A 27891-nucleotide genomic window follows, 5' to 3' on the forward strand; every position below is an offset into this window, starting at 1 on the left:
CAGTAACCCGAGTTTCATGGGCATTGTTTGGGTACACTTTGCACTTCTGTCTGGTTAATGACTCCAAGCACTTTTATTTTGTAGGCAGATTGTTTGCCCTACGTCACTTCCGTACCATCACACGTCCAATCTTCTAACGCAAACAGTGAGTCTACACAGCCGAAGTCAACAATTGTTTAATTCACATACATAGCAATTTAACAATCTTAGTTAAATCAGAAAGGCTATTATTGAGTGAGTTTTTACCGTCCAATTATTTTCTAAATCACAGTCTCTGACAACCTACGCGACGTTGCTCAGTTTCATTTAGCTGGTTAGCGCTGTTGCTAACTGATAATGTGTAGTTTACTGTCATGCCGGGTGGAGAGTTATACCTATTGCTGTCGCTGCTGCTCATTGATTTATGTATTACCGATGAGTTACACGTTGCAATTTCCTCCATCATGGTGGTCCATCTCTGCCAGAGTGGCAGTATTTATTTCCTGTGTCTTTACGTCACGCAGATAAACACATCATGTCTGGCAAAGAAGTGAAAGCAGCACTGAAAAGTGCCAGAGAGGCCATTAAGAACAAAGAGTTTAAAGAGGCTCTGAAACACTGCAAGGTGAAGTATTTAGATGTGGAAAAACGATATCTTGATATCCTGTGATAAGTCTGCATGTAAATAATGTTGCTATCAACTCACCTTTTCTCTTCTCAAGGCTGTTTTAAAGATAGAGAAGAGCAATTACAATGCATGGGTTTTCATTGGCCTCGCAGCAAGTGAATTGGAGCAGCCAGATCAGGCACAGACTGCATATAAAAAGGCTGTGGAGCTGGAGCCTGAGCAGCTGCTTGCATGGCAGGTAAGGCAGCACCCTGACAAGCAGCCATTCACCAATGATGATGGTTATTTGGTTGCTGACTGAAAATGATCATTTGTATTGTCCTTGGGCTTGCCTTTGATGGGAATAATCTTTCCCATTTGTGTTATTTTATGCAGAAGAGATAATATTTTACTGTGCCCCTGTCCACTTGGTGAGAACTGTGTGAAACCTTCTCTGTTGTAGGGCTTGGCCAATCTCTATGAAAAGACAGACCAGTGGGATTTCAAAATTGAGCTCCCCAATGTGTACCAGAAGCTTGTTAATCTTTATGCAAGGTAGTGATTTCTCAAAATTTTAAAATATGTATGTTTTTTTTCCACCCCACGCTTCTTCTAATATTTGTTTGTTTTTCTTCAACAGCTCTGACAAAAATAAATGTTATGAGATGATTAAAAAACTGTCAGATATCCATCAGTCTGAAAAGGAGTATTTAAAGGTACGTAGCTCTATCACACACAGTTATGTGTTGTGTTGTATTCTTTATATTCACTTGAACCATTTCATTGTTCTCACAAAGGTGGCTGAGGTTTGGCTACAGCTTCTTCAGATTAAGGAGGAGGAGGCTGTTGACCGGAAAGAGTTACTTCAGCTATGGAAACAAATGGCCCAACTCCTGCAAGACTGCCTGAAAGATGAAGAGCTGGACATTAAAACTCAACAGCATGTAAGATTTCCTAACATAAGAACAGCTTTTTGTTGTGCCCTTATCTATAGAGGTCTGAAAGATTTTGGGGCACGAACCAGCAGCAGCTTTGCCTTATGCCCACAAGTTGGAAGCCTCAGTATATTGCTGGCAGTTTTCGTGTTTAGTTAAAATACATCAAAATTGTTTTCCTTTCTTTTAACTGTCCGTTTGCTTGTGGCCGGTAGTTAATCACAGCACTCGAGAATGCCTTGGGTCTGATGGAAGCTGTGCCAGGAGAGGAACACAAGAGGCTGTCGACAAACTACGTCAGATGCCTTTCAAACGTGAGTGTGTGTCTTATCTGTTGACTTTCAAGCCCACCTCCAAATTTGTCCTGCTCCAAACACGTCAGCGTTTTTACAGATGTTCTTGAGAGTGAATGAGTGTTCCCTCGTTCATCTTCCTTTGCTTTAGCTTCCACAAGAGGAGGACAAAATGAAAAAGGCGTGTGAGACCATGCTGTCGCTCTATCCCAGTCAAAGTTACCCTCTTGAGGTTCTCTGTTCGCACTACCTTGAAACAGGTAAACATTTCTGGTGCTTTTTATTAAAACCTGCAGCGTATAGTGGTACATTTTTGGCTGTCAAAGTGGCCAGTCTGACTCTTTATGTATACAATAATATTTTGTATTTTATTTGATAATTTTTTTTGTTGTTGTTTTTTAAGGGACTCTACATGAAGATGCAGTCAACTGTTTCTCACGGCTTTTGGTCCTGGTCCCCAGCTGTGGGTTAGGTCATCTGGGTTTGGGCACAAAGGCACTGCAAGATGGAAGGTTTAAAGACGCCATTAAGCACCTCGAACAAGGTCAGATTGTTTTCCAGTCAGAAAATGAGTCTGCTCTTAAACAGCTTTGACATGAAACTGAGGATGTTTTCAAGCCCGTATGCTCACCAAGGATGAAAAGTCTCTTTTATTTTAAACTTTCTTTCAGGCCTAAAAAGTACAAGTTCCAGCACAGGATGGCACAGTCTGGCTGAAGCTCAGTTTAAAGTGCATAGATACTCAGACAGTGCTACATCATGCTCTCAAGGTATGTTTTTTAATGGTTATTAAAATTAGAATGTTATCACCTTTTGTTTTCTATTGTTGTATTTTGTAATTGGACTTATTCCCCAAAAAACACTTGCATAAAAACCCATTTGAAACCAAAATCCAGCTCGCTTCAGCTTGAGGGTCGAGGGCTAAAAATGAACTTTCCCAGGGTTTTCTTATTTTTGGGTAATAAATATGTAGTAAGGATAGCTATGTTAACTACTGTACAGCAAATTTAGGAAACTAGAATCGCAATATATTACCGATCTGCTATGATATTAAGAAGCTGGCACTAAATGATAATTGATGCAGTATGACCTAATATTTGCAAGCCTGAACTGTCCAAAAGTTGAGCATTTCTCTGGAATGGAATGTGTGTGTGTGTGTGTGTGGCTCTGTAAGGCCTTGCAGCTTGCCTGTCTGAAAACAAGGAGCTGAGGTTCAAGCTGCTCAGGATGCAGCTGGAAGCCTTAGTCAAGAGTGGAGGCGAGGAAGCAGCTGAACAGGCTCTGGAGACGTTCACACAGGTGATCCGCTGTGGCATATGAATTCTTCTGCCCCAACCGGTTGTTGTGACTGTGCCGCTACATTTCTTGCCGTATAAATAAAGATAGAGGTGTGCAGTGTAGATCCTGGTACAATAAGCAAGGCACATATTGTATCAGATACAATTATTTCAGAGTTTAAACATTTTCTTGCAATGTCTTCCTGGTCTAAAAATTGGGTTGTAAATAAATTGTTTCTAAAATTGACATGTTTTTTTTCTTATTATTTCTTTTTCCTAAGATCCCAGATGCAGAGAAAGACCCAGATTTTGTGGCTCTGAAAGGACGGGCATACCTGAATAAAGGACAAGTTGATCAAGCATTCAAGGTATGGAGAAAAAAAATATAGCACACATGGATTCCACTTATTCCTTGAATTAACCATTGTATAACAGAATTCAACACTATGGGGGAAAATGATCCCTAAGAAAATTCCAACTTCCATACTGATACATCGCAACCTATATTTTCTTCTGTAGGTGGCGTCAGAGTTGGTGAGCTGTCACCCTAACCTGGCTCAGGGCTTTGTCCTGACTGGACTGGCAAAGGTAGCTCAAGGCCAACTGCTGCTGGCAGAGGAGAGGTAACCAAAATACATAGCACAGTTTCCATCCATAGGATATTATATATTTAAACATTTATGCCCCTTTTTGAAATTATTTATCTATCTGAATGAAAATGTAACACAATGCTATGCAACTTCTGTACATTTAAACAAACCACTCAATTCAACATCTGTTGCAATGTGACATTTAAAAAAAAATGTGTTCAGTTTAATTGGGATTTATTTTAGTTGTATGTAATAACTTTGAATTTTAGGAATTTTATTGAACAGCGCAACCCGTGTTTGTTCTGCTGTGCAAATGACAAAGTTCTTCTATCTTGCATTTTGAAATGAGAGAGTCCCTCGGTAGAGTCCAAAGGGTTTAGTTTCTCTCCTTTTTTGTATTTTTAGTTTCCTGAAAGCAACGAGCTACAGTCCAGACACTGGAGAGTATTATTTCTTGCTGGGAAAACTCTACTGGGACATTGGAGGAGAGACTCGAAAAGACCGAAGCAAGGCCCATACACAGTTACTCAAGGTTGGCAGAATTAGTTTTCTATGTTTGTTTGTTTTTTTTTAAATTTTACATGTTGTGTTAATGAAGTAATAATAAGTATTGTTGGTCTCAATCTTCACATCAGGGATTTATTTGTTGTCATGTCATTTCAGGCTGCCAAGTTGGACCCAAAGTTAGGTTGTGCGTTCCGCTACCTGGGACATTATTACCGAGAGGTGTCGCAGGATCTTGGCCGGGCACGAGGCTGCTACAAGAAGGCGTTTGATTTGGATGACAGTGACGCCGAGTCTGGTGCTGCCGCAGTAGATCTCAGCATGGAGAGCAATGACATGGTTTGTGGCCTTGCTTTTCTTCTCTTGTACATGCGTCTGGATATTATTCTCACAGTGCCATACTACTTTTGCCTCTGATGTCGTTCCCGTGATTTCTTTCCCTCATTCACTGAAGGATGCTGCTTTAGCAATGCTTCAGTCAGTGATTGAGCGAGCCACCCCAGGCTCAGCCAAATGGGCCTGGATGAGACGAGGACTTTACTACCTGAAAGTTGGAGAGCACCTGCAGGCCACAGCTGAGTAAGAGTTTCCAACTTGAGACTGCTGCCCACATTAGCAGAGGTATTTTTCATCACAACTGCTTGTTTATTGCCGTTGCCCTGTAGTCTGCAGGCAGCGCTGAGGGCAGACCCCGGCGACTGGGTGTGCTGGGAGTGTTTGGGCGACGCCTACCTAAACCGCAGGAGCTTCACAGCAGCTCTGAAGGCCTTCGGTAAAGCCCAGCAGCTTCAGCCCTCCTCCATCTACAGCGTCTACCAGGCCGCCGCCATCAAACAGACCCTCGGCAAGTTCAAGGAGGCGGTCGCAGAGTATTTGCAGATCACAGCGCAGCAGGACTATGTCCCTGCTCTTAAAGGTACGTGTGAATAAAAATAAAAAACCCCAAGTGTGTCATTCAAAGATGCGTCATTGGGTCTGGGAACGTGTTGCGATTGACGATCTGCTCTTAAGGTCTCGGGGAATGCCAGCTGTCTCTGGCAAAGAGCCTCATGGAAGACTGCAGAGACGGAGGAGCCATTGATCTCATTCATCAAGCCATAGAGAACCTCTTCAGGTATTGACGCAACGTTTGTTTGAAATCTCGAGCGTCCAGACTCACTCATCCTTTTACGTGACTTTGCTCTTCAGAGCAGCCGAGTTGCGTCCGGACCTCTCCTGTTTGTGGAAGCTGCTCGGAGACGCCTGCACGGCAGTCAGCAAGGTGTCGCCAAACAGAGCTCAGCTTCTGGTGCCTGCTCCCCTGGTTGGTTTAGACTCCAACATCCAGAGCCAAGTGTTGGACCAGGCCCAGGCTCTTAAAGTAGGAGAGAGGTATGATCACAAGCAGGCCCCCACTGTCACTGAAAGTTGCATTATGGGCAGCAATGCAATCACTGCAGTCTGTTTGTAGAGCAGTACAGCATGGGATACAAACCGTGCGGGCGAAATAAGCTGATTCCTGTGAAATTTATATTCACAATGTGTAATAACCGTGCGAAACCTCTCGTTTTTATTTGTACACTGCACTATTTATATTTGACTCGTCTTGTTTATTTGACCTTATTTTTGCACTGTTTTGATCTATTTCAAATGTAGTTATTGTTTTTATCTCATTCTATTTTAACATCCTTAAAACACCAAGCTGGAGTCGCACCTTGAATTTCTTACAATGGCTATAAAGGGTTTTATTCTGATTCTCTGACACAGCCGAGCTTTTAAAGTGAAGAAATGTGTGTTTGTGTGCAGGTGCTACTCTCGCGCCTTGAAGCGGATGCCGGAGGTTCCCAGTTTGTGGCATGACCTTGGCTTTAACTTCTACCGCCAGTCCTGCATTACCTCCCCTGCTGAGGGAGACCAGAACTGCCAATCCCTGCTTCTGGAAAAGGCCCAGGAGGTGACAGCCCGAAATATATTTTCACTCGTTTAACTTTTTCTTGCTCTTAAAAATTCCTTTAATTCAAGTTGTGTTTCTCTGTCAGTGTTTAAAAAAGGCCATCATGCTGGAGAGTGGAAACCACAGCTACTGGAACGCACTGGGAGTGATTTCTATGAGCGAAGGTAACCAAATCTGGGTTCACGTCAGATGTGTAAATATATTTAAAAAATTAACCATTAAGTGCTAAAATGTTGTTTAATTTTGTTTTCCACCAGGTCTTGATAACTTTGCTCTGGCCCAACATTGCTTCATCAAGTCAATAGAGGTTGAACAAAGTGTACGTAATCCATATTTTTCGGTGGTAAATTGTTTGCTTCTGATCTTCTTTTTAATCACTTGTACATGTTGTTTTACAGAACGTGGTAGCTTGGACCAACCTTGGGACCCTGTATCTGAAGAAGGAAAACATAGAGGTGGGACATCAACATTCTTCTGTGATAATTATAATTATTTTCAAATGTATAACTGACTGATATTTCTATTTGCTTAGCTTGCACACAAGGCTTTCAAGATTGCCCAGTCCCTCGAGCCACTGTACGTCAACTGCTGGATCGGACAGGTACAAAGACGCGAGGCTAATGGCTAAATTTGTGTGTGTAAATTAAAGTGGCAATTAGTTATGTCAGAAAAAAAAAATGCGTGAGAGAGTCTCACAAGTACATCATGATTTGTCAGATTTGTACATATTTCAAACATAGATTCCTAAATATTTTTGAAATAAATGAATTGGAATTCTTGTCATGTCAGTAATGATGAGTGAATGCTCCTCTTTTCTCCTCACAGTCCCTGATAGCAGAGCGAGTGGGGAGCTTTGACACCATGGATCTTTTCAGACACACCACTGAACTCAGCACTCATGTGCGTCACCTCCTGCACAGGAATTAGCTGGCTACAATGATATTTCTTTTCTTGAAGCTTTTTTTTTGTAAAAGAAGTGAACGTGGTGACCATTTCTAAACATCTCGGCCTTCTTTCCCCCGCTAGATGGAGGGAGTCAAAGGTTACGCCTACTGGGTTTGCTCCACCCTGCTGGACAAGAGCAACAGGGACACTGAACTTTACCGATACAACATAGTCCAGATGAACGCCATCTCCGCTGCTCAGGTGGCACTGACCAAGTACACAGGTACACCCGTTTTTGCACAGGCACCAGCGCACAACCTGTTGTGCAACTGCCCTTTAGGCTGCGTTCAGACTGCAGGCGAATCTGATTCAAATCAGATTCCTTCTCAAATCTGATTTTTAGGGCTGTCTGTCCACACAGTTTGTTTTTTTTTAAGCAAGTGTCCAAATGGGATCTGGCTCTGTTCAGACTGGGCCACGTTATTGACCCATCTGACAGGTTGCTGTAGGAACGGCGTGGAAGCGGAAGCGTCACAGACATGCAAAACCGATTGGTGTGTTTGAAGCTGTTCACACTGAGACGCGTCTGTCCAAATGCCATTTGAAACTACCTCCCAAATGTGGTTTCAATCCGTTTTGCAAATATTGGATTTCGTGTCATTTGTGACTGTTCAGACTATAAAAGAGCCATCCGGTTTCACTCTGGATGGGCTAAAAATCAGATTTTGGCTGGCAGTCTGAACAAGGCTATAGTCTTATGTCGAAGGTTGTTGCTGGCTGACTTCTTTTTCCTGTGCACCCCCATCAGAAAGGATCCAGGGCGACTCCGTGGCCTTCTTAATGCTGGGTTACTTGAACGAGCATCTGCAGCTGAAGAGACAGGCCTTAAATGCTTACCAGAGGTTAGATATTGGAGATGTTCTCCTACCAGGTTTGGGTTTTTTTTAAACCACAATTCAGCACTATTCCATCCATACATCTCTCTTTTTCCCAGAGCTGTTGAATTGCTTCAGCCCAACTCCTCAAAGGAAGAGCTGACATTCGCTCTTGGCAACTACGGGCGAGCTCTGTGGTGAGTACTTTTTTTCTTCTTCTTCTTTTTGCTGAACAGAAAGCTGAGCAAACGTCTCAAACGTCATCCCACTTCTGTCCCTGTGTGTTTGTCGCAGTTCCACAGGCCAGTGGGACGAGGCCGTGCGCGTTCACAATTCCACCCAGCCGCAGGAGTCCACTGACCTGTGCAGCCTGGCCCTGGCGTGCTGCAGCGCGGGACTCATCGCCGAGAGCTTCAGTGGTGAGGACCGTGACGGTGCACTGTGTGTTTGTGTCCACACGCCAGAGTGAGTGTGACTAAGTAGCTGTTGTTGTTGTTGTTGTTGTGTAGCCTATGAACGCGCCCTGGCTGTGGCCTCCACTGAGAGGGTGAAGTCCTACATCTCCACAGCCCTGGCTCTGCTTCTGCACAGGCAGGGCGACGTCGACTCAGCCAAGACTCTGCTCTTCAAGTGGTGAGCTCACAGCGTCGCCTGTCAGGCTGAGATTTAGTCTTTGTCCTCAACAAGCGTTAATTAGTGTGCTTTGCTTCTTTACTTCTCAAGTGTAAATTAAATAGTTTGACACTCAAGCTGTTGTCAATTATTAGTTCACATTAGTATAAAGGATGATTTGCATCGCAAGAGTTTTTCACTTTTAATTAGGAAATTAAATGCAGTTGAGGAGCCTTCTCATGCTGATAACTATGTACTTGTGCTTTGCAAGTCTTGTTTGCATGCGTAAAGTGTCAAGCAGGGAAAAAAAGATGAACATTTTTCATGAAAATATCGAAAAATTCCTTACATTTCAAAAAGCTTTGCAAATGCAAAAAAAACACCTTGTTCCAAAAATCTTCTGACCATAAATTATCATCAACTACGCTAAATGAACATTTTGTAGGATGATGTTCAGGCCTGCCAACTTTAATTATTTATACTTGTTCCATTGCTTCGTAGCTCCGTGTCACAGGAGCCGATTCCAGAGTCTTTGCTGTGCTTGTGTGCCCTGGGATTGGTCAATAACGACGCCACATTAGCCACCGCCGCCCTCACTGAACTGCTAAAGCACGGATCAGCCTCCAGTAAGGTTGTCGAGCAAAGGTGTCTCCTCACCTGCTCCCTGCTGGCCCTCAAAGGCAACTACAGTGCAGTACAAAGGGAGGCGTCGAGAGCAGTGCACAGGTGAGCTTTTTTATTTTTTTTTATTATTATTATTATTTTTTTGGTTCTTACTTGTTTGGTCTCCTGTTTGTGCAACATCCCACAAACAACACATCAAAGTGAATGTTTATGGATATGTTATATGTATATGATAGATAGATTGTGTATATGTATGTATATATATGTACCTTTTCAATTATTTCACACATTTGTGAAAGAGCCCATTATTTCTTATCTACAGCAACCCAGGAAACCCGTGTTTGTGGGCCCTGCTGTCCAGAGTGGTGCCACAGTACTACCCAAGGAAGGCAAATGTAAGTCATCATGCTATACTACGTACATTATACACTTATACCTCGAATCGCTGCAGTCCCCCTCTGTGGACTGTTGATTGATATTCAAAGTGAACCTTCTCTCTACTCCCTGCTCCTCCTCTCAGGGTGGAGCGATGGCTGGTGAGGTCGCCTGTCTTTCCAGTATGACACAGGGAAAGGTGAATACTGGCTGTATTCATGCCGAAAGCAACCCTGAAATAAATGATCACAGAACAGTTCATATAAACTGAGGCAGCTCTGTGAGCGTACATGATGTTCACTGTGTTCTTTCAGAGGGCGTTGCTGTACAGCGGCGTGAACCAGCTGGCCAGCGGGACGCACTCTGGGGAGCACAGTCACAGGAATGCACTGAAGACCATGCAGAGAGCTGTGTTCCTCTGTCCAGGTATGCCTTACAAAATGCACCTATGTTGCACTGCTGTGAGGAAAAAGGATCATGATGTGATGGCACCTGGTTTTCTGGCACAGAGGCCTGCAGAGAAAAGGATAACTCCAAATGCATTGATATTCAGGCTTCCAGTGTTCTCTCTCTCTTTACATACAGATGATCCAGGAACCTGGGCAGGACTGATGGCGGCTTGCCACACTGAGAACACCTCCTGCTATCTCTCGGGTTCTGCTCCTCGCAGACAAGGACTGGAGCAGGCCCTCATGGCAGTGGTTTCTGAGAAAGGTGTGAACAACACTGTCAATCTGTTGGCTGTTGTTTCTCTATTTGTCCGAGCGTGGAACTGAAAACTTTTGTGTCCCCCAGTGCGCGTCGTGCAGGAGATAGAGCGCCCGCTGGCCCAGGCACTGGAGGGCTGGATACTGCAGCAGGCAGTGACTGGCCTCATGGTCGGAGGGAAGCTGGAGCAGGCGGAAGCTCTTTGCTCACAGGTGGGATGGAAAAGTGCTGACGCAGTGGGCCGTGAAGAACGGCATATTAACACCAGTGTCTTAAGAGTACAGCTGCAGTTAACTCTGCACCTTTGCTTACATATGAGCAATATTGACATTTTTGTTATGGACAATAACCAGTCTTATTAACCAATGTTTAAATTACATATATTCTTCTTTTTATGATAATCACAGTTTCTCCATGATGTGGAAGTGTGTTTTACAAATTCAAATGTATTTCTCTAAAAGCTGATACACCTCTGAGGTCTCTGTGTTTTGCACAATCACTTGCACTTTTCTTTCATTATAAGGTAAACAGGAACAGCCCAGAAATAGGAAAAGTCTATTTGTCATTTGTCCTGCAGCAAAGCGTTGATTCTGCCCTCTGAAACTTCCTCGTACCCGGTTTGCTTTTGTCCCGCTTCCAAAAATAGGAAGGTCCAAAAAAACAAAGCGTTTTTAGTAGCGAGTGTAAACCAAACATTTTGTGAGAGATGGTGTGCAAAGGTTTCAGTTTCTGTTCTAAAGTGAACCTACAATGTGAACCTGTGTTTCATGTTCCAGGTGTTGAATGTTTCTCCGGAGCACCCAGCGGTGCTGCTGTCGCTCAGACAGGTTCAGTGTCAGCAATTCCTTGCAGCCAGTAAAGGCACTTTCCTCCCTGACACTGTGCTGGAGCAGCTGAATAGCGCAGTGATGGCCAATCCCACCAACCTTGGAGCATGGCATGTAAGTTGACCTTACATCATGGTTGCACACCAGCAGGGCCAGACTCACCACTTATTAGTTGACATTTTTACCTGCATTCATGTTTTTTTGCCTGTTCTATAAAGGGGAAGAATTGAACATGACAAACTTAAATAGGTGAAGATTTTCTAACAAGTAGAGTCAAATTGAAACCTTGTTTGCAGGAGTCATGAAATATCCTTTCCCCCTGTCTTTATTTGGCTTTTTCTCCTCTCCGACATTCATCCTCCGTCTGCGACCCTCCCCTGACCTCCTTTTCCTCAGTGGCTGGCTGAGGTGTACAAGGGCCAAGGCCTCTTCGTTCAGGGAGTAATGGCCTACAAGCAGAGTCTGCAGCTGGCCTCGCAGCTCGGCGTGCACCACAGCCAGATGGCCAGCCTCCTCCGACTGGCGCTGCTGGCCCTCGGGCCTTGCATGGTGAGCTCTTGAACGGCGGAACAGCTGAGGAAAGATTGTGAATTTGAGGAAGCGTGTTTTTAACTCCTCAGTCTCTCAGGCAGGTGTTCCTGGAAATGAGTGGACCAGCATGCTGCTGGAAGCCACCACTGAGGTCCTAAAGATGGCTTCGTCGCCTGTCGCCCTCCTTTTGCAGGCCCTTCTCCAGTATGTTACAAAGATGGCTGCGAGGTCAGTGTTTGTGCAGAGGTTTCACTTTCAGCTTGAATGTACATTTTCATTCAATTTTGTAGGAATAAGTGTTGTTGGGGTTTTTTTTGGGCTGTTTATGTGTACAAATGGTTAAATAGTTGATTTACTGTTACAGTTACTGTCTACAGTTTACTGAAATCAAATGTTTCAGTGTCCAAAGAAGCACAGTTGCAACTTTTTGAAATGCAGTGGGATCTTGCCTGTGCGAAATATAATCATGACTTGATCTTTCATTTTCGTTTGGTGATTCTTTTGTGTCCTCTGCAGGGAAACGAGGCGTCTGCTGGAAAGGCTGGTTTATGTTTCCTCTCAAGAGTTCCCAGTGACAGTGGTGCAGGTGGCCAGCTGGTACCTGCTCAGACACTTGCACGCTAAGAATGACCAAGAGCTGATAAATGTGAGCATTTGGCATATCATGAAATTTACTGGAGTTTTTGAATCTACATTGATTTCCTGTTTTGAATTCATGTTTTGCTTTCCTGCAGGTTCTTGTGCAACATGCCGAAAAGACTGGAGATGAAAGACTGCTAAAGTTCCATTCTCTGCTTGTCTCTTCTTAATTGTGAATATTTCTGCACACTACATCAGTATGAAATCATGCATTCATGTGGAGTTTCCCACAAGAATTACTGCATTCTTGGTAAATATATTGACTAAAAAAAACAAATCACGTCTGTCTTAAACTGTACATATTATTAGTTTATCATCATTCTCTCATTTAATGTAATAGATTCTTCTGGAAATCCAGTGTCATTATTTTATCACACATAAATAACAGTCCTGCTCCAACATGTACCTTAAAACAAAGTACATAATCCATAAATATTTTCCGATAATGAATGACCTGTAATTCAATTGTGTGCAGCCCCAACGGTGAAGATCAAGTGCAATATGTCAATACAATAAAGTGAAAGAACAAACATGAGATATTTTATGTTTTAATGGTGATTAATTATTACATGATTCTATATTTGTGTGTGCGTGTGCGTGTGTGTGTGTGTGTGTGTGTGAAGGAATCTCTGTTGACACTGACTTGATGGCAAAGAAATACATTTATTACAAAGTAAAAGTTTAGAATCCATCAGGTGGTTTACCTGAGGGAGGTCCCAAAACCAATCTGAACATCTCCAAAGTTGATAATCCGGCCTCTTCACATATATAAATCTGTGGGGGTCGCCCTCTCTTAAGGAAACAAACAATGTTTATTCTTTACCAAGCAATTGGGCTCGAGTAATAAAAACACTATGATAAGAGATAAAACTACTACGTGATTCTTGGACCTCTGAGTTGGAGCCAACTAATGTTTCCCAGCTGATGTGCCATGATGACCTCGGGCAGGGGTCACCAAATGCGCCCTTTCTTAACATCAGGGGTCCATAATAACCATAACTTTTAAAATTCACCCTTTGTTTCCTCCCAACCAGACCTCATATTAAACAAGTCAGACTTGCAAGACATCAGACCACATAACGTTTGTTCCGTTTGTCTTCTAATAAGGTAATTAAGATATATTCTGCCCCGTTCATTTTCTGTGAACAGCACAGAAGTGCTTGTCCATGAATACGCAGATAGTTGCCCTACAGCCCCAGCATTGCTCCAGGATGTGCTGAGAACCGTGCGTGTTCCGGTTCTTGCACACAGGGCACTCAGCCGCCGTGCCGCCGCTGCCGCCGCTTCCTCTCTGGTTCTCCGCCAGGAGCCTGGTGAGCTCGTCCTCCACTGCATTTGGCGCCTGCGCGATGCCAACCACCTCCACATTCTTGGGGTCGTACACGCAGTCCTCCTCATAGCCGGAGGGCACGGACATCATGCCGCAGTTGGGCGGCACCCACGCCGTGTCGTAGCCCTTGTCGTGCCAGGTGTACTGCAACTCGTGGTTGTCCCTGTTGATGCGCTTGACACGGCCGACAGAGACGCTCACCTCCAAGATGACGCGCTGCGCACTGCTGCATCCTCTCGGATAGGCCATGGCCTTCTTCATGTCGCGGCTGACGTACACGCCCGGCCCCAGCATGCCCTGCGTAGACTGCTGAAAGCCACCAGTGATGATGGAACGCGCACTAGTCACGCTGGTGCCGTGGTACATTGTGTACACCTTCCTGTCTGTGGGCCGCTGGGAGGCTCTGAGTCCATGACGTCGGCGGTGTTTAGTCGCCTCCCAGCCGGTGAACCACAGGGACATCTTGCTGTCTGAGGTCGGCAAATCTATAAGAAATAGCATACAATGGCAGAGGTGGGAAGTAATGGAGCACAAATACCTTGGTGCAGTACTTAAGTAGGTTTTTCTGTACTTCAACAGAATTTTTTTTTTTTTCTTTGCTTTTAATGCCTACGTACAGTATGTACACAAATATATGTGTTTTCTACTCCAGACATTGGACAAACATGCTTTTGTGTTTAAAAAGTCTTTGAAAGTGTTCAAATTCTGTTCAAGGTACATCGTGTACATAGTGGAGCTATTAAACGCTGCTGTTGTATAATTGAATATGAGAATGATATTTTAGAGGGAGATTATTTTAGAGTACTATGGTTTTGCGGTCACTGTTCAGTACGGAAAAGTAAACATGTAGAAAACAACATTGGTTATTATAATTATTAAAAGTGTAAATACGTAAGTGACATCAAATGTCTTGTTTCACTAACAGCAAAAACATGTTTACTTTTTACTCTACATTTCAGAACCTGTACTTTCTACTTTTCGACTTTTACTTGAGTATAGAAGTTGAATCAGTACTTTTACTTTTGCCAGAGTACTTTTACACAAGTATCCGTACTTTTACTAGAGTACAGAATGTGAATACTTTTGCCACCTCTGGACAATGGAGGCAAATGCCGCAGTATGTATTTGAATGGAAGCTGTGGTAAATGCTATAGCATGACGTTTTGCAACTATATATAAAAGCAATCAAACGGACTGTTCCGTGTCACCATTCACAAATAAGTAGTTGATAACCTTAGCAGTTGCTGTTTGTACGAATCGGATGCTGATAAATATGTCGAAAGAAATGTTAAGGTATCACAACTTCTGCTTCCTTCTTTTATAGGACGTCACCTGCTAAAACTGACTTAGAGAAACGTGTTTTTTTTGTTGTTTTTTTTTTAGCTTAGTTTTTGTTACAGCATCTGAGTCCTTTCTTTAATTTGAGAAAGCACAATATTGCTTTAGCTGCTATAACTTTGAAGCATTTTTTTTTCTTACCGTCTTCGTCGAAAGGTTTTCCGTTTTAAATGTTTCGCTTTCTGTTCATGGTTTATGTTTCTCTTCATTGGGAGCGGGGTGTGACTGTGACGTATCCAGACCTTTCAATGCTGTATTAATCAGATCAATCCCAGAACATAAAACATTAGTGCTCTGAATTTCACGCTGATGTTTGACTTGATGTTTGACAGTTCATTATCTGTTGAATTTCACTTCGTGTCACACATTAATTCTCCTTTTCAACTGTTCGGACGCACTTACGCACATGGCCGGTTAGCTCAGTTGGTTAGAGCGTGGTGCTAATAACGCCAAGGTCGCGGGTTCGATCCCCGTACGGGCCACTGACTCTTTTTGTTCCTGTTATTCTTTCATTGAAAATGAACTCAAAGTCTTTCATTGTAAATGAATACCACGTCCAGTAAACTTATTTGCAAAGGACCCACATGTCCACATACATATAGTTGGTCGTTTTAAAATGGACGAGTCATTTCAGTAGAGAGCTCAATACCGTGGTGCTCGAAAGACATCTTTTGTTTGAACACTGTTCATTTTCAATTGACGTTAAAGCATACGTTTTATATATATATATATTCCATGACACATGTTTTTCTCCTATGAGGTGGCTCACCAAAACACTTCATCCATCTGCTGCTGCTCCGGCCCCTCTGTCAAATTTTAGAACCCATTGTTACGGAGCCCAGATCAAAAAGATAATAGACAAAAATGATATTGGTGAGATCCAGTGATGATATTATAGATAGCCCTCATTTGTGTAATTATAATAAATAGCTTAATAACTTACCCCGTCTACCTTAAGATGACATGTAATAAATAGCAATTGAAGCAGTATTTATATACTGTGAATTCATTGCAAAACAGTCCTCTATATGCCTTTGTAAAACTGCAGTCCATGCATGCAACAAAAATTGAATAACGATTTCAATGAACAAAAATGTAATAAACAATTAATTTTTGCTTGTAATATCTTTGTGTAAGAGATAAAGGGGGACTTTGCAAACACAAATAACAGTTTAAAAGTTAGAAAGTTCTGCAGGCAAAAAACTTTTATTTACTATTATGACTATTTTACTATTCAATCCAGCTATAGCAGTGCACTATAGACCAAGACCAAACACACAACATGAAAGGTCGCAAATAATGAATGAATTCAGTGTGTGCCAAAAAGCTTGCGGTCCAACTGGATGAGTTGCCGCAGGAAACCTCGATTGGGGTAAACGCCGCGGTTTTCCTTGACCGCGCAGACGGCCTCCACCAGCGTCAGGTGCTGCTTCAGCATCAGGTAGGCCAGCACCAGCGTGGCAGAGCGGCTCACCCCAACGTGACAGTGCACCAAAACCTTACCTGGGGATCACACCCACTCATTTAGAAACACACACACACACACAGAGATTCGAATGGCTTCTATTGGGTGACCCTTCTCCTACCTCCTTTGCCAAGGGCTCTGTGGATGAAATCCGCGGCAGCCTGAAAGTTGACGCTCATGTCAAACGTGCAGATGTCATGAGCTTCGATGCCCAGGTAGGCGATCCTCATGTCCTCATAGCGATCTGGCTGTCCTCTGAGTTTACTGTGAGCTGCATTCAGGATGTGAGTGACCCTGTGCCGGGAGAGATCGGCCCTGTTTTCTGCGCTGCGTCTGAAAACACACACACACACACACACACACACACACACACACACACACACACACAAGCTGAAATCATTTATGGTTTAACCGGCGCTGGAACAAACTGGGAAATCTGAGACATGCATTTGCACTTCCCTAGCAGCGGGAGCTCACATAGCAATGCTGCGGTTAACGCAAACTTCAAAAGTGGAATTTACCTTGAACTAGAACTTGAACATGAAACTTTTTTTGGTCAGATTTAGTCATGGATTACTTTATTCAAGACCAGACGTTGTGGATTTTTCAGGTATCTGTACTTTACTTGAGTATTTCCTTTTACGACCACTTTTTACTTTTACACAGTATACACTTTTACATTTTTGTGTTTAAAAGTGTTTAAAATATAGCTGTATAGTAATTCATTTATTATTACAGTTGTTTTTGCTTGAAGTGGAGCTATTTGAACAATGCTGTGAATCATATTATAGGGGGAGGTTATTTTAGAGTGCCTTGGCTTTCGGGTCACCGTTCTCAGCACAGAGAAAAATAAAAATGTTAGAAAATGACATTGGTTACTATTATACAAAGTGTCAACATCCAATAATGGCTGACTGATCATTGTGCAGTTTAAAAATAAATGAACTTCCAAAGCTGTTGAAAATGATCTATCTGGCTATCTATAAGCATAGATATTGATATAGAACATTTCCCAGTCACAACATAATTCAGAAAGCTTGTGCACTTTATTTTCTCTTGATACAAAAATTTGCAACTTACTGGTCACCGATGTAAAGCCTTGGCCACACCTCATCTGCATGGCTCAGGATGGCTTTACCTGTCTGCAGAAGCTTCTCCAATTCAAACACTGCTAAACCGGGTGAGCTCAGGTCAATGTCCACCTTCCGAGGAGGAGGTCCGTCGTTCCACGACGCAGGAAATTTGGATGTAAAAGACATGGTCCTTTCTGTTTAGAGTTTAGCCAAGCAGGCAAGGCGTCACATCAGTTCCTCATAATGTGACTGACAATGATGTCCATTGTATTTGGGTAGTAAATAAAAAAATAAAACCTATATTCAAAGTGGATGGCTACTGAGTTTTCTTTGAAAAAAAAAAAAAGAAAAGCCCTTCTATAGGCAGAAAGAAACTGAGGAGGCTCTTCAGAGCTATCGTCAGGCTCTCCTGTGTAAACCACACCTCAGATATACTCAATGCAAGAATTGACAGATGACTTATATCTAGCCTGTGTGCCTCCAGCACTGAGAAGGGTTTTCAGTTCACAGACTGTTTATACTGTTGCTTCAAAATAGATGGCTATTTAAAGATGTGCACGCCATCTGGCACAGTGCAGATCCTGCAGCTGTTTCTTTCAAAAGAAAACTTTTCCTTTTCAAATCTTAAACCTTTTGCACAGAACTGTCATTTTTTTATTTAAATGATTTTTTTTTTTTTAAAATGAGAAAATTTATGTTTGTATCCTTAAGGCAAAATCTTTCACTTTTGGGTAGTACATTTCTATCACTATCATAATAACTACTGCATTTGCGTGCACCTCCCGATAAGCACAACTGAGCAAATAAAATGCACCCAGCAGAGGCTTAAAAAATATACTGACGTTTAATTTCCCAGCATTTTCTCCTCACTCAATAGTTTCAGTATTTATCAGGCAGAGGTCCATCTGGTGTTGGGAACATGCATTACATCTGAAGCTGTACAACTGTGCTCCACTCACACAGAAACTCAGAGCACTGGGAAATGAACACATGACAAATGTATTTCTTACTTTCATGCAAAGCCTGTGGTGATATTTTTTTTATTATTATTTTTCTGAGCATATTTAAATCATCCCCTGAAATATGGCACCTCTTTATGAAACCAGAACACCGTGGTGGAAAAGTAAAAAGACAAGAAAATGGATTTTGGTGAACTTCTGGGCAACGTGCTGAAAGCAAGGATGCGTGCAAAGGAAATGAATAAGGGAAACATCATTCAAAAGGATCCACGATGCTGCTGCAATCATTGTCCTTAAGCAAAGCATTAAAGCATTTTAATGTTGACAGCATCTGACTGGATACTTGAATCAATAAATTCTAGGTTATTCTAATTATATGTATAATTTCTTGATTTTATATATTATTTATATTTCTTCTTCTTCTTCTTTCTTGACTATTCAAAAAAACAACAACAACCTAATCAAACAGCTTTTTCGGAAACCTTAACTCATATCGACCGACAGCAATTCGTAGAGCAAAATACTGCAACTTGTACAAAGGTTTGATTCTAATTCAACACTTTGTGAGGAAGAGAGATCATTCCAAAGATTAAATAACAGGGACTGAAATCTTGAAGGGAGCTTCCGCTAATCTGCAACACAGTCCCAATTCTTCATTTGAGTGATATCGAAACTGCAACGAGTGCTTGTCTGTCGCGAGAGCGCATGCGGGGCGGGGGGAGCACAACTGAAAAACCTCCTCCTGCGAAAAACACAAGGACGAGCGAGTGGCGATGGCCGCTATTGTGATGGAGGGCAAGTATCGCTAGCATGCGGATGGGCTGTGACACGCAAGCGGTGAATCGCACGTGTGGAGAGATGAGACATCAGACTTACGACCCACACGCAATCCTGAGGGATGATCTGTATCGCAGAACCGACGCCACCTAGTGGTTTTCATGTGGCGTGATAATATTTGATCAACCTGCGAGTCCCCTGCACTCAACGTTACGCCAACAAAAATGAGCGCTCAGGACAAACTGAGCAGTCAGTCTCATTAATCAGCAGTTATTCAGTGTGATGCCCCGAGTGGCACTGAATGACCTGGGCCAGCGTAACTGGATTCAAAAAAGGTTGGTTCCATGCACCCGTAGTTACTCCATCCAGTCTTTAGAGTCTGACCTCTTACTTTGTTTTTTAATATATCAGTAGAAAAAAGAAGAACAGCTCCAAGAGACGAGACCCTCATTTTGTCCATGGAAGATCGGGAGGCAGGGTGGAGGTGGGTTTGGAGGGGGAGTGCGGGGGGGGACTACAACTTCATGACTCGCACTCACTAACAAGTCCTACTCAGAAGGCTTTTCTCTCCAGTTGGTCCAAGATGGCCTGAATCCTCTGCACCGCCTCCTTCCGGGCCTGCCGGACGTTCTCCTGGCCCTGAGTCTCCACAGAGTCGAGAACCAGCAGCTCTTTGGTCAGTAGTTCCTCCAGATAGCGGTAATTTCTATCCGTCTTTTTCCCCACAAACTCATCCACGTCCTCCTGGAGCAGCAGAACCCTGGCCATGACCTCTTGGACCCTGGCGAGGCTGGGGTTCTGACTCACAGGCGGAGGTCCGGGTTGGCCGGGACCCTGAGCAGGAGCCGGGGGTGGTGTCGCACCTTGCGAAGGATTTGGGTCCCCTCTCCCGCCTTTGTTGTACATCTGGGGGGGAGAGCTGATTTCTGAGGGGTGACCCCTGCTGGGATTGGTCGGCGGGCTGGGCCTGGGTTTGGGTCCCACTTGAGGAGCCCGCTGGTGTTGTTGGTCCTGCTGTGACACAAAACAACATGTGGAAAATGCATTGTTGTCAGATAAATTGACTGAAATGAGCCACACCTTTGTTATCATCTTAATGTAAACTGTAGAGGTTGGTCTTTTTTGACCAATACAAATTAAGTAAATGCTAGCGGCTAAAACACTCTCGTCCTGCTGTAGTGGAAAAATGATGGCACAAGATTGCTGATGTTGTTTCAATGTCTCTTTTAACAAACTATTCCTCAATAAACGTGCTCCTGAACAATGGCTACAGTGCCAGTCTGAGTCTGTCTACATATTAATCTTTCCCAGTGTCCTTCGACAGGCCTTGTGACTTGCTATGTTTTGGCCTAGTAAGTGTCTCATGTCTGTTTCTCCCACAGGAAGAGGTGTGAAATCCTTGACAGGGCTACATCCTCTTGCAGGCCTCCTTCTCTTATCTAACCTTGGGAAAGGAAGGCACAGTCCTTGGCAGGGAACATGCATATGTACCTACTCACTATGCTCTCATGGTAATTCAATGCCGTAAAAACTTAAAAGTGTGTGTATGTGTGCGAGCGTGTGAGATTTTATTTTATTTGGAGTGACTTCCTGTACAGCTTGACGCGGGTCGCTCGCGGCTCGCGCACAAAGCAAACGAGACGCCGAAACGATCGCTGCACAGCCTTACGTTTGAAATGCGATCAAAAGAAATGAACGCGCAATGGATCGCAATTAACTAATTGCGATTAAAGCGTTAACGCTGACACTGCGTATTGTACTTTTAACAAGGACATCATCTGCACACTTTATCAGTTTCAGATTCACACCTTGGGTTGGTATGGCGGCGGAGCGCCAGTTCCAGTGCCAGGCCATGCTGGGGGGTGCGCTGGCCGGACGGGGTTGGCGTAGTGGTTTGGCGCTGGCTGCTGGCCAGGCTGCCACTGCTGTTGCTGAGAGGGGGCGTAGGCTCCGGAGTGAGTCCACGTCTCAGCTTGGGGGCCTGGGTGGAGAGGCGGACCCGTGGGGTATGGAGGATTTGGAGGCATCCCATGACCACTTTCACTGTAGTGAGGGTAGGGACCTGCAGGATATCCAGGGCCCTGAAAAAAAAAGCTTATTGGTTAACCGTCTAGACTATCAAACTGCAGCAAAAAAAAAAAAAAAAAAAAAAAAATTCTACCTTTAAAGGTGATTTGTTAATTGTTATGCATTGAAACGAAGGAGAGGCAGCGGCAAAGTATTTCTCTTCTTGAACCCTTGTTAAAAACGCTGCCTTACTTTCATATGTACTGTTCATATGTAATTATTCAGAACTCATTAACTTGATAAGTGTCTTCACATAGATGAGAATCATTAATAATAATAATAATACATAACTCAGAGAGATTGTTATTTCAGGAGAGTCGAGCAAACTGGTAGCCCTTCATATGACTAAGGTAAAGTAAAGTTAGCTCTCGGTGCCTCCTGGTTTACACATAAACAGCCAGATCAGTCAGTGTGTTTACGTGACACGCGAGAAAAACCGAATTATTGCCTCAGTCGGACTGTGATCGGACAACTGAAGTGCAAGTAAACGCGTTAGTCAGACTGAGATCTGAGTTTGAGAACTCCGATTGAACTCTGCTTCAAATGAACTTCTCTTGCCATTATTCCTGGAACGTCACTCTCAGCAAAAAGCCAACACGAGGACAAATGTTACACAGTTCAAAATGATCAGATGCTCCTTTGGACACAATCAGAGACAACTGATGCAAATTCACTGAGTCAAGGTGTTATTGTGAACCTACCCCAGGGTAGTGGTGATGTTGGTGCTGAGAGTGCGGCTGCCCAGGCAGCCCAGCGCTCTGCTCCGCTGGGCAACCCTGGCTGGGATAAACACCTTGAGCCGGCCTCTGGGGGTCGGCACAGTAGAAAGGGTTGGACGGGTGAAAACCACTTGTTGAGTATTGATTCTGAGCTGGGCTGTAGACACCGTGGCTGTTTGGATAACCTGCAGGCATCACCTGCGTATGAATCACAAGGGCCGCGGTTACTTGTGAGCAAAGCAGATGGCAGACAGTGACGTAACCGAGAGTCATGCGAGGGAAAGGTAAGAACGCCGATAAAGACTCAGGGATAATTAGCAGATTTAAAAGTGGTTCACACATGGCGTTCAGTTGGCCTGGGATACGCCGGGTCGCGAGCTGTACCTGTGGATTGTACTGAGGCTGGACGTCTGATCCAGACGGATACGAGTTTGCATAGTGTCCTGTGGAATGTGACTGCGGGTACCAGTAGTGCGGGGAGTAGCCCGAATACTGGGAAGCGTCCTGAGGAGAACAAAACATCACAACACACGGGTTACCAAGGGCGGAGCTCTGCCTTCGAGAGTCATCCAGGAGCGGATCTCCTGACGACCTCGGCTGCCGGGAAAACAAAAGGGGGAAAAAATATATAAACCACGCATTCCAACTACCCCGAGTAAACAATGGCTCTGGCTCGTTTGCAAGCTTGTTGAAGCAGTTTTACCCCGAGCAGGTAACTAAAGCTAAATACTCGCAACCAACAAACAACGAAGGCGAGTTCGAGGAGGGGGAACAAAACTTTGTGGTTGTAACGGGCCCGATTATCAACGCCGTTCCATCCAATTAAAGGTCGCAACTCCAGCCACGGCTGAATAAGCAGTGTGGTGGTAACTATTACATAATAGAAGCTACTTCCATTAGCTGTAAAGCTAGCATATACGAAGCTTTGGTGTTACGCAAGCTAACTAAGTAGCAATGTCTTCCGGGGATTACACACAGTGACAGACATCGTTAAACAAACAACAACACCAACAAACAAACAGACGGACGAGTCAAACACCCGTCCCTTTACTTACCATGTTGTTATTCTGATCCCTGTGCGTTTTTCCCCCACGTTACAAGTCGAGGGCCAGCCAGGATTCAGCTTTGTCTGTCTAAGATGTGAAAACGCACCAGCTAGGTGCGTGTCTCAACAGGCGTGAAGCGAATCGCCATCGTTGAGAAAAACCAAAACAGCCACAATGTGTCCGAGCGGTAGCGCAGTCCGAAACGCGAAAACAACGGCGCTACCGCTAACAGCGAAGGATGAGGTGGACGCTGGATTGAGATCGGGAAATGACTGAATGAGACGTCGGAGGGGGTAAAGTGTCCTGTCTTTTTAAGAAGAGAGCGCGTACAAAATACAGAGATCTCACTCCGACATTGTTTTCTACAGTGGTTCTGTAAACATAAAAAACAAAACAAAAAAAACACACAGTCTTCAAATGGTAAAAAAAAAAAAAATTTAGAAGAGTACTCATTCTTTAATTTAGACGATTAATATTCTCAGTGAAGTCAGTGAAAGTAGTGGTCAAAGTGAATAAGTGAAAGACGTGCTGTGAGTCAACTGTCGAACTTTGTCAAATAGTTCATTTACGATCTTTGTGTCAGCTCATGACATACGTCACTTGGAAGTAAAATGTGAAATTCATTTAAAAAAAAAAAAATGACGTTCATCAAAATTGTTTATAATTCTGAAGTAATATACATTTAATAATTGTATTTGTCATTGTTAGAGTTCAAGCTCTTAAAATATATTGCTAGTATAATTTTATTTGCAGTACCGAAGGGGTTAAAGGTCTACAGGAAGTTTATGTTGAGTGCATAAAGCTACTTCCTGTGCTTCTCAAAAAGAGAAATATCCTGAAGCATACATGGCTTGACGTTAAATACAGATTCACGAAGCATATAACCCACGAACCATCATGAACTACGTACCAGGGACGGCGAGCCTCATCGACGATATCGACAGTAAGTTGTTGAGAACGAGCCGCAGCTAGTAGATGCGGATGGTTCAAGTCAACGCTCATCCCGAGATCTAGCACAGCGTGTCGGACACTTGCGAAAGTCTTCAACGTGTTTGTGTTGGCTGTGTCCTGCAGAGAAACACCTGGTGCTGCTCCGAGATGGGAGAACACTGATCGGTTTCCTCAGAAGCATCGATCAGTTCGGTAGGACTCATTTGTACCATCGTCCCTTGTTACGTAAAGGCATTTCAGAGGACTCGCGTATACGTGGGTGGGTGTAAGACTTGATGAATCTCCCTGATCCTCTTGTCTCCTCCAGCCAATTTGGTTTTTCATCAAACCGTTGAGCGAATTCACGTGGGGAAGAAATTTGGCGACATTCCCCGGGGAATATTCATCGTGAGAGGAGAGAATGTGGTCCTCCTGGGAGAAATAGTAAGTTTGGGGCTATTGTGAAATGTATGCAAGTGTTTACAGGTATATAAATAATTGTGTGTTTGGTTATTTTGGCCAGACCTTTTAGACAGTATTCTAATATCTAACGTTTTTGTTGTAATATCCCTTTGGTATAAAGTGCTGCTGTTGTATAGGACGACAAGATTATATTACGCATCTCCATGACAGAGAGTATATAGGGGGAAAATACTAATTTATACATTGAAATGCTCAAGTCTATTTACTGTGAATGCTGCAAACACTGCAGTTAAAACCGACACATTAAAACAAGCATTTAGTGACAAACTCCTCATCTTAAAAACTATTATTATTATTATTATTATTAACTATTAAACCAGCCAAATAATCTGTTTCAGTTGTGTTAGCAAATCAGCCAATCAAAATGCAGGCTCACTGACAAAGTGATGAAGAAGTTGTTCATCATGTTATCAGCCATAAGATACAGGTAATTATTAAAGGGCTGTATTGTATGTCTTTTCTTGATCATTACTCATTTAAGATACCCTATTACTGGAATTTATTTTATGCTAACCCTTATTAGCAGAGGTTCACTGTTTTCAGAGATGCACTGATTCAACAAGCTGCTGAACATAAGATTTTAAAAAAAGCAAGTATTATGTTATGTACAGTAAGATAATAATAAATATAAGAAATATATGTGTCAAGCAACATGGAATTGGAAGATTTAACATTTGTGTGTTTAATAAACAAAAGGGAACTACACACTTATCGTAAAGACAAACTAAAATTTGAGGTAGGTGGGATCTGCGACTAATTACCCAGAGTTAAATTTTTAATTTACGCAAATGGATAGATAGATTGATGGATAACAAGAGAAATTAATCATTTCCAGCTGTATTGACAGGAGAGATAAAATGGCATGCAACAAATACCAGTGTATACGTAACATACATACATACATAATACAATAAGGTGCAGCAAATCAAACATTCATTCATTCATTCATTTTCCATACCATTCATGGTCACGTGGGTCTGCTGGAGCCTATCCCAGCTGTCTTAGGGCAAAGGCAGAGTGACACCCTGGACAAGTCACCAGTTCATCGCAGGGCCACATAGAAACAAACAACCATTCACACTCACATGCACACCTATGGACAATTTAGAATGTTCAATTGACCTCACATGCATGTTTTTGGAGTGTGGGAGGAAGCCGGAGAACCCGGAGAGAACCCACACAGACACAGGGAGAACATGCAAACTCCACACAGAAAGGTCCCAGGCCCGGAATCGAACCCACAACCTTCTTGCTGTGAGGCGGCAGTGCTAACCACTGCGCCACCGTGTCCAAATCAAACATTATATTATAATAATAATAATAATAATAATATTATTATTATTATTATTATTATTATTATTATTATTATTATTATTATTATTATTATTATTATTATTTTGAAGGGGCAGGAATATACACTGATATAGCAATATTAACACCACATCCAGAAAATGTACATAACCAGTAATCAAAATAAATTAGTTCAAGTAACATATGGTCCTAGACCTTGGATTGTCAAGCCACATCGTCTCCAGCACAGAATATCTACACCATAGAATATTACAATTCATTTTTGTTTGCCACAAGTGACTGAGAATGAAAACTAGGTCAACAGTGCAATGCAACTGGCTGGGTTCAGAACAGCAAAATGGCAGTTTGGGAACAAATTCAAGAGTTCACTGTGTTGTCCCTGCAGGATGTGGACAAGCCTTGCGACGTGCTCTTGCAGCAGGTGTCTATTGAGGAGATTCTGGAGGAACAGCGGTTGCAGCAGCAAACCAAGCAGGAGACGGAGAAAGTCAAAATGCAGGTTCTGAAGGACCGAGGCCTGTCCATCCCAAAAGCTGACAACTTAGATGAATACTAACGAAAGGCGCCTTCATTTCGTCAACCGTCTTTCCCAGTTTGAGTTGAACTTTAGAAGTTTATGTTCAGTTGGAGCTATGATGAGTGTGTTTTCCTTTTAATGATTGATACAAGGCTGTATTATGCTTTGGACATATGTATACTGTACTGTAAATGAATTTAATTTGAAGTATTTGAGATGAAAAACGATCTCTACTCTAATTTTTACAGATGTGTCAGTTGAAAAGAGAAAACATCAGTTGGTGTAAGGCGTCAGGTTGGCAACATAGTTCTTACTTTACAGCAGCACTTTGTATTTCTTTTTTTTATTTTCTTTGAAATGATTTGGCCCTTTATTGGCTTAAACTACTTGCTCTGCTCCATTAAAGAGTCTAGTTTTTCACAAGTGAACTTGTGCTAGGGGAAGTGTACTGAGTACAGATTTTTATTTTTATTTTTTTAAAAACATGTTTTCTTCAATTGATCTCTTTAAATCACTTTGTTAGCAGCTGGTCCCTGTTCTACTGTTCTGTTCCTTATTCCGTTATGGTGCTGCTGTCCTCGCAGACAATAATGAGTCATCACAAACAGAAGACTCGTGCATTTGTCGTGAAATCCATGAGGAAAGGCTATAATTCACTTTAGACTGGAAGGGTATCAGTGTGCCGCGCTCTCTCTTGTCCTGTTTATAAAGACCATCCGGAGTAATCGATCCTGTCTTCCTTCATCAGCCAATAACAAGCTCGTTAATTGTTTTGGATGGAAACAGTGGGTCATTTATTAGGGCCCTGACAGGAACCACGTGACTACTTTCAGGCGGACTTAACGCAGACATCCGTCATCCCTGGAAGGATGACGTTTTGGATCTTACAAATTAGCCATTTGCCCACATTACGGACATAACTGATTGATGTTGCTTATATTTTCCGTGTGTTATCTTACAAAGTAGGAAGCATCCCCATAACATTTTTGCGGCCCAAATTTTAGACCAGGTTTGAAGGATCCCCTCCTGTCATCTAATTTTGAATGAACACATAAGCAAAAATAACAATGCAATAATACATTAGACTCGCATTTGGATAACTGATTAGCCTCGAGGTCGAGGATGACTTTTGAGGCGCCGCTTTCCACTTTGGTTACGTAATCAATATTTAGAATTTCAACCACCAGGTGGCGACTCTGCAGTTTACGACGCCAGAGTGTAGGTTTGAATACACTGCAAATTAGTTTTCACAAACAGAACAAAGAAGGTGTCTGAGACACGACCCGAAACATGCGTTGGATTTGTTACCAAGACAGCGTATTAATGTGGGACACCTGCATGCTTCACTGAGACCGAATTTCTTCAGTAAAGAGAATTGGAAGGAGGGGGGGAAAACAGTCTTCAAAAAGTTATCTTGATGTTTTCCTCCGAATTGGACTGTTTTATAAATATGTGTTGTTGTTTTTTTTAATGTTTCGTTTAATCATCTTTTAAAACATGTTTTTTTTTTTGTGGCGGGGGGGTATTTATTTTTTTACGCAGCCTCAAAGGCTGAGGTCTCCCTCAGGTCTACTTTGTCACAGTTCGGATTATCTTGGATGGTTTCCAGGCAACTTTGGCGGACTTTCTTATCTGTACACAAAAAGGCTCGGTTACTAGCTAACCCCGTGTGCCGATGTGGA

General features: G+C 42.9%; 5 protein-coding genes, 2 long non-coding RNA genes and 1 other non-coding gene across 9 annotated transcripts in view; 3 read left to right on the forward strand and 5 right to left on the reverse strand.

The window, feature by feature from the left end:
- Positions 1-25667, reverse strand: part of LOC142896955 (uncharacterized) — a 525186-nt gene extending 499519 nt beyond the window's left edge. Inside the window, exon 1 of the long non-coding RNA XR_012928402.1 lies at positions 25620-25667. This is a non-coding gene — a long non-coding RNA (uncharacterized LOC142896955). The remainder of the gene's footprint in view (positions 1-25619) is intronic.
- On the forward strand, positions 10-12729 carry skic3 (SKI3 subunit of superkiller complex). The gene is made up of 41 exons (XM_076038896.1): positions 10-145; positions 504-604; positions 702-845; positions 1050-1141; positions 1227-1302; positions 1384-1530; positions 1737-1835; positions 1966-2074; positions 2218-2358; positions 2486-2584; positions 2989-3113; positions 3373-3459; positions 3611-3714; positions 4087-4213; positions 4345-4524; positions 4640-4764; positions 4851-5101; positions 5197-5299; positions 5374-5556; positions 5971-6118; positions 6204-6282; positions 6376-6437; positions 6517-6573; positions 6651-6719; positions 6944-7018; positions 7145-7286; positions 7812-7905; positions 7998-8075; positions 8173-8297; positions 8388-8511; positions 8992-9216; positions 9437-9509; positions 9635-9688; positions 9804-9915; positions 10075-10203; positions 10285-10409; positions 10974-11138; positions 11421-11573; positions 11653-11783; positions 12072-12201; positions 12290-12729. Exons 2-41 carry the CDS (start codon positions 515-517, stop codon positions 12362-12364), a joined length of 4707 nt encoding a protein of 1568 aa, XP_075895011.1. The 5' UTR covers positions 10-145; positions 504-514; the 3' UTR covers positions 12365-12729.
- LOC142896939 (uncharacterized) lies at positions 161-605 on the reverse strand. Its single transcript, XR_012928401.1, has 2 exons — positions 495-605; positions 161-392 (listed from the first exon to the last, which is right to left on the reverse strand). It is a non-coding gene; the product is annotated as an uncharacterized LOC142896939 (long non-coding RNA).
- Positions 12838-15172, reverse strand: gig2p (grass carp reovirus (GCRV)-induced gene 2p). The gene is made up of 2 exons (XM_076038898.1): positions 15004-15172; positions 12838-14009 (listed from the first exon to the last, which is right to left on the reverse strand). Exon 2 carries the CDS (start codon positions 13984-13986, stop codon positions 13327-13329), a length of 660 nt encoding a protein of 219 aa, XP_075895013.1. The 5' UTR covers positions 13987-14009; positions 15004-15172; the 3' UTR covers positions 12838-13326.
- Positions 15271-15344, forward strand: trnai-aau (transfer RNA isoleucine (anticodon AAU)). The gene has a single exon. It is a non-coding gene; the product is annotated as a tRNA-Ile (tRNA).
- On the reverse strand, positions 16056-17690 carry LOC142896952 (dual specificity protein phosphatase 26-like). Its single transcript, XM_076038923.1, has 3 exons — positions 17408-17690; positions 16449-16660; positions 16056-16365 (listed from the first exon to the last, which is right to left on the reverse strand). The coding sequence occupies exons 1-3, from the start codon at positions 17584-17586 to the stop codon at positions 16172-16174; spliced, it is 585 nt and encodes a 194-aa protein (XP_075895038.1). The 5' UTR covers positions 17587-17690; the 3' UTR covers positions 16056-16171.
- Positions 18226-23280, reverse strand: bag4 (BCL2 associated athanogene 4). Of its 2 annotated transcripts, none has more exons than XM_076038919.1 (5): positions 22978-23280; positions 22307-22426; positions 21905-22120; positions 20945-21217; positions 18226-20147 (listed from the first exon to the last, which is right to left on the reverse strand). In XM_076038919.1, exons 1-5 carry the CDS (start codon positions 22978-22980, stop codon positions 19689-19691), a joined length of 1071 nt encoding a protein of 356 aa, XP_075895034.1. In that variant the 5' UTR covers positions 22981-23280; the 3' UTR covers positions 18226-19688. The 2 variants fall into 2 exon arrangements, with proteins under 2 accessions (XP_075895034.1, XP_075895033.1); XM_076038918.1 differs by having other exon boundaries at positions 18226-20150; positions 22978-23278.
- On the forward strand, positions 23753-26934 carry lsm1 (LSM1, U6 small nuclear RNA associated). The gene is made up of 4 exons (XM_076038925.1): positions 23753-23911; positions 24043-24111; positions 24227-24342; positions 26078-26934. The coding sequence occupies exons 1-4, from the start codon at positions 23866-23868 to the stop codon at positions 26246-26248; spliced, it is 402 nt and encodes a 133-aa protein (XP_075895040.1). The 5' UTR covers positions 23753-23865; the 3' UTR covers positions 26249-26934.
- The last annotated feature ends 957 nt before the right edge of the window (positions 26935-27891 follow it).

Source organism: Nelusetta ayraudi, unplaced genomic scaffold, assembly GCF_046127955.1.
Source record: "Nelusetta ayraudi isolate G7.1 ecotype Tasmania unplaced genomic scaffold, CSIRO-AGI_Nayr_v1 ptg000058l, whole genome shotgun sequence".
Classification (NCBI taxonomy): Eukaryota; Metazoa; Chordata; class Actinopteri; order Tetraodontiformes; family Monacanthidae; genus Nelusetta; species Nelusetta ayraudi.